This window comes from Sphaeroforma arctica (genome assembly GCF_001186125.1).
Source record: "Sphaeroforma arctica JP610 unplaced genomic scaffold supercont1.2083, whole genome shotgun sequence".
NCBI classification, from domain to species: Eukaryota; class Ichthyosporea; order Ichthyophonida; genus Sphaeroforma; species Sphaeroforma arctica.
Genome location: NW_014038475.1, coordinates 1 through 5587, shown reverse-complemented (window position 1 = coordinate 5587; position 5587 = coordinate 1). Strand labels below are relative to the sequence as shown.

Below are 5587 nucleotides of genomic sequence, written 5' to 3'. Positions count from 1 at the left end.
CACTCTTTTTTGGATGCTGGACGAATTAATGTATAGCTATTGACATGTACGCGTTTTTCAGGCGATTCGTATTGTACAGTTATATACATCCATGTAAAAAAGGAAATTATTTAAACTCGATGGCTGTGTCTATTCGAATTGATCGTTCTATAACACTAGATCGCATAAAAACTCGCACAAAAGTTCATCCTTACAAAAGTGGTAAAATACAAGTATTATGTATCTTCGATGGCGAGATAGATAGATAGATTTATCCACACCAGCAGCTATATTAAATACCTTCATATGCACATATTAATTTTATAACTACGCCAAATTTTCAGGCGAGAAACCTTCGGTTTCATTTACTGTTCACGTCGATAGCACCCCAAAGTGAAGTACATGCAACAATTCAATTTATATTTACAAGGAAACTACTGAGTTGATCTATCAATCGCCGTCGTGCTAATTTTGTCTGTAGGCTGATCTTTTATACCCGGTTTATCGAAGGAATTGCGTTCTGTCATAGCAGGCCGTCAAGAACAAGACGAAGGCGCTGTATGAAATTGGAAGATTTGGAACGTGTAGCTGAATGACAAGAACATATTTAAAACCTGTTAGTGAGCACGGAAACGACCTGCAGCTGCTTCATATAATTCGCACGATATACTGAATCGCGACATCGAAAGTGAACACACTCGGTTTTCGAAGCTCGAAACGAATAGAAATGATACACACCTTAGAATGACCATTAATATAGCACCTATATAGGTCACTACAATATAATTGCTCGTTGTCGATAGGTAGGAGGCGTTGTTCGCCTGGATCAGATCCCCCTCATTGGTTGGCACAAATGTGAGCTGGTCATTTAGCGTAAGTGCGTAATCCGCGGCAATTATCAAGGTCAGAATGGTGATGGTCCACACAGGCATCAGCAGGGCCCGCGACGAGTTCATACCCCGGAGGTACACGACGATTATGGTGACAAACAAGATGAATACAAACAGCCAGAAACTGTAAAAGAGACAGGAATGGTAGGGTCAATCGCAGCCAAAATTGCCTCCTTTCTTTTAGCACCATGTATCGAAAGGATGAGATATGGAGCATTTTGGCTTTAGTAATGTGTGTTTCTGCACTCAAGTATGCAGCGTTCCAACAGTATGGATTGAACAACAAAATATCTCACGCGACTTAAAATGTACTATACAAACAAGCACTCGTATTTGAATCACACAAACAACTTCACGAGGATCAACATAGAGCTGCCACCCATGTTGCTTTTCGCAGCTCTAAATTACCGCTTTTGATAGGCGGAATACAAGTCATACCTGAACCAAGCCATTCGCAGGTGGTTTCTACTCAACACGTCGTATCCTCCTAGCAGGTCCGAGGTATAAGAGGTTGTACCCGATACACCCACCAAGCCTATGACCCAGAAGAGGAACCCTACAATCGCGAGACTGTAGTATAGTTTCCGGGTCCTTGGCGATAAGGGATTGGTCCTGCGGGCGGGATGATATCAACATATTAAAGAAAAGAAAAACGGTTTGACTATACCGTATCAAAATAGTACTTGAGGCCAAATTCGGAAGACGAAACGTGTTAAACTGTTTTTGTAGAAAGAACATACTTTGGCTTTTGAACATCATCTACAGGTAGATTATCATTGCAGCCCAATTCATACATGGAATTGTATCCCGCAGCAGGCGGTGGCACGCCCTGTCTTTGTGCTGCCACATTGTTTTGAAGTATCTGAGACTGAAGCTGCGCTTGAGTATGGGGATCCAATTGCAGGGTCTGGTTGGACTGAATCGGTTGCATATATCCCTAGAATTTCACAAAAGATATGAAGTCAGTTGAGTGTGCACGCAACTATTTGATGCCGGTATTGTATTGAATGTAGTAAGAGAAATAGGGGTGACAAGGAAATGAAGGTTCCAATTGTTTGCTAGAGAAATTTATGTACGACTGTGCTAATATGCTAGTGCATCTTTGCATACCTGTTGGTACATGTGTGCGTTAGTTCCACCGGTATTTGATACATTTTGGACGCTTCGAGGATCCACGAACAGATGCATACTCTCAGCGGGGACACCCCGTAATCTTGGGTCAATGAACGTGGTCTGACTCTCGCCTTGGCCATTCCCTACAATAAACGGGAAGGTGTGCCGTATCTTACTTGTTGCATTCAATAGCAGTATGTGATGAGATGCAAAATCTTAAATCTATGTTAAATAAGATAGAAGGGGGCACTGATTAATCACTAATATTGAGAAAGAACAACAGAAATTCAGTATTGTACAAAATAATCTGTATATATACATTGGTTAGCTATATATCGACAAATAACACATGCGTGAGACTTGTGAATCGTGTAAGGTATAAAATAACCCGATTATGACTGATTGCAAGTACAGATAGCAGTACCTTTCTTGTTGTTTGGTGAAACAGGTTTGCTTTTTTACTGGTGCATTCACAACCCTTGGAGAAGTATTACTACTGTAACTGGCAAGTCTTGACAGCGATTCTACATGGTCTACACACATGTACACAATAACATACCTTGATTGAGATGCAATGTGCTTCTTGGATCAGTGTATAGATGCATACTCTCTGAAGGAATCATACCAGTGGCGTTCACGTTTACAGCTGAGTTGTTGATTGCAGATGTACTCGCACTAAGTCCATGAGGGTTATACATGTGTCCATTTTGTGGGACACCAGCTGCTTTGTTCGGCTTTGTACTTGGTAATGCCGCCAAATTTTTTTGACTCAACCCCGTGCTTTGTGCTTCACCCAAATTGTTGCTGTGCGACTGTCCTGCATGAGATGCACTATCCTCGGGAATATTCTCAAGAATCTGACCGTCACCCCTTTCATTTCCATGCATATCACCCTGGTTGCTGCTAGATGCCGAGATCGCATGAGCTGCTCTTTCTTCCGCTTTCTTTTTATTTTGCTCTTGAAACTGTGACTGAATTAGTTGTTGCTGTACCTGCAACATACGCACCTGCGCAGGTGTCAGCACTTCTTGGTCTGACGGCATATTCGCGACACTCGCAAACGCTGTTGCTTGCCGCGCGTGAGCTGTCTTGTGCACTCAAATGCGCTTTTAGCTGAATGGCGAGGATGATTTGAGCTATGAGGCTGTCTAACTACAAATCAATACAGTTTCTGGATTGTGGTCCAACCCTGATGTGGGAGGGACTTAAGTGTTAATTCTAATATAAAGCACGCTACATGCACGGGACGAAATTTTTGTTAAGTGTAGTATGCACGTTTTACATTCTTGGAAATCGTTTCTAATATCAAAATAGTTGCGTTTCTCACTGCTTAACACCCTCCAACAATGAACCAACGGACAAATCAATATTGTTGTGATATATCAGGATATGAACTATGAAGTATTAAGTATCAGCCATTTAGATCCGGTGTTGGTGTCATTTTTTTTTGTTATCGAGTTTCACTGTAAGTTGTTGTGATTGGACACTCGCTAAACATTTCTCGCCGTTGCTGAAGTGGGAACCAATGGAGTTGAAATATTCAATAGTTCTATTTGCAGAATTTTAGAAGAAGAAAAATGAACAATGCCCTTTGGGTTGAATCGATAAAAAAAAGTTGGTCACGCCCCCGGGCCCCTTGACCTGTTGGCTGTTTAGTAGGCTGTTGGCTGTTGCGAAGATGTCTGTCTGAGAGTTTGGTTCAAGAACCGAGACAAAATCTCTCATTCTATTTACATACGGCTCCTAAAGAATATTTTATAAAAGGTAGCTATACATAATATACGATGAAGAACTAAAAAAAATAACAATACTTTTATAAAAATAGTCTCCTCTCTACTCTCTCTCTCTACTATTTTGTCTCTATGCGACATTACTCTATCAGTCTCTGACTCTCTGGTCGAGCTGATACAACTGCTTATTCTATTTATTTCTTTAAAAACACGAAATGATCATCTCGTTGTGCGCAGTGCGAATAATATTGTTACAGACTGCAGACTAGCGGCAGTGAAGAGTACAGAGTTAGACTAATTATCTTTTAGGAGGTCATCTGCTGACTGCTACTGACAAGTCACGAGTAGCATGGAACAAAAAGGGCTTGTACATGAATGGGTGATACCCCCCTGTGAAGACTTACTGCCATACGCTGTCGAAGATGTTGTTGCTCAAGATATCATGTAAGTGATATCACTGCTGAATTCCAACGGAATATATCAACCACGAGCTACAGCTGACTGCACTTTATGTTGAATACATACCTCGCCATAAAATACCTCCTCGACGTGAATTTCCTTTCCATCGCCAAATAAATGCGCATCCTTTATCGAACAGTACGTAAAGTATCCACCCACTGTTTACACTTATATTCAACGACGTTAGAGTACAACTTTTGTTTTATTATGTGCACCCTATGCAGTTGCCGCTTGACGGGACTTGAGTTTCTCGCAGCGTCTAAAAGTGTTCTGATAGATCTTGATCTAAGAAATCTCGCTAGATCAAATAAAAGAAAGATCTTTTGAACAATTTGAACTACTGTACCAACTGTAGCCTTCGATGACCACAGAAGTCGGTGGTTTCTGAATTATACGGTTTTTTAAGAGCTTGAGAATGTGAAAGTTCGGTTCGCCTGCCGTAGTAGTCGAGTGCAATCGGTCTTACTCACAAATATGTGTACACCATTGATGTCACACGTATCATTCGTAACACGTTGTATGCACAGTCTGCACCTCACCTGCACAACAAATGCTAGGTATGCCCCGTCCATTCATAAATACCCGGCGCAAGCAAGAGTTGTCATGAACATTTCCGAACGACAACGTGAAAGATATGTCTGCTAGGTCTAGATATCAGAAACGATAATGAAAGGAAAGAGGAGTACAGGTGTCTATTTACGTACTCAGAAAATTTAACGCGTAGAGATCTGTCGCAGCCGTATGCATACTATATCAACGCCTAACTTGCACCGCTTACAATTCACATTGCACGACACGATAACGTTTTTATATCTGAGAATTGTCATGTCCATTTGAGTACGTATATTTTATTTTACGACGAATCATATTCCCAGTATTGTTGCAATTTTTTTGTACTTAAAGGCGTTAAAGCTTGCGTAGGTGTAGGCAGACAAGATAGCCTCAATTCAGTAGCTTGTTGAAAAATCCCTCAATTATATTATCGGTCTGTTTTGGGGTGGCTATGTTGGTGACCCTGTTGTGAGTTGTTTCCCGTATACACTCTAGTAGCCGAGCTTTGATCTGGCTCGACTGACTCGACGCGAGGCCATATCGGACTATTTGGCCCCTCTCTGCAACCTCTAATATTAAAGTGTTGAACCCACTCACAAACTTCCTGTATTGAATAATTGATTCATAAACAAACATTGTTATGCACCAATGTTAGACTGCAGCGAAGCTACCAGATAGCGCAGAAGTTGCGAAAACAAAGAGTTCTCTATGCGAACGTATAAACATATTTTTTTTGCATATACAGAGGCATAGCATTTAAATTCATTTATATATAGTGACGGTTTAAATTTGTGAATCAATATATGAACACACGAATAGTCGCACATCCACACCCACACACCCACAAAAATCGATATATATACA

The 5587-nt window shown here is 41.0% G+C and overlaps 1 protein-coding gene across 1 annotated transcript; it reads right to left on the bottom strand.

Annotated features, from left to right (window-relative positions):
• Positions 1 to 287: 287 nt before the first annotated feature.
• Positions 288 to 3323, bottom strand: SARC_12117 (hypothetical protein). Its single transcript, XM_014293783.1, has 6 exons — positions 2542 to 3323; positions 1980 to 2125; positions 1610 to 1806; positions 1308 to 1481; positions 718 to 993; positions 288 to 535 (listed from the first exon to the last, which is right to left on the bottom strand). The coding sequence occupies exons 1-6, from the start codon at positions 3023 to 3025 to the stop codon at positions 481 to 483; spliced, it is 1332 nt and encodes a 443-aa protein (XP_014149258.1). The 5' UTR covers positions 3026 to 3323; the 3' UTR covers positions 288 to 480.
• Positions 3324 to 5587: the final 2264 nt, after the last annotated feature.

Coding starts and splice junctions, on each gene's coding strand:
- SARC_12117 (XM_014293783.1), bottom strand. CDS start 3,025: ATGCCGTCAGACCAAGAAGTGCTGACACCTGCGCAGGTGCGTATGTTG. Junction 2,126..2,541: donor CACATTGCATCTCAATCAAG/GTATGTTATTGT, acceptor CGTTTATTGTAG/GGAATGGCCAAGGCGAGAGT. Junction 536..717: donor ATATTAATGGTCATTCTAAG/GTGTGTATCATT, acceptor AATTTCATACAG/CGCCTTCGTCTTGTTCTTGA.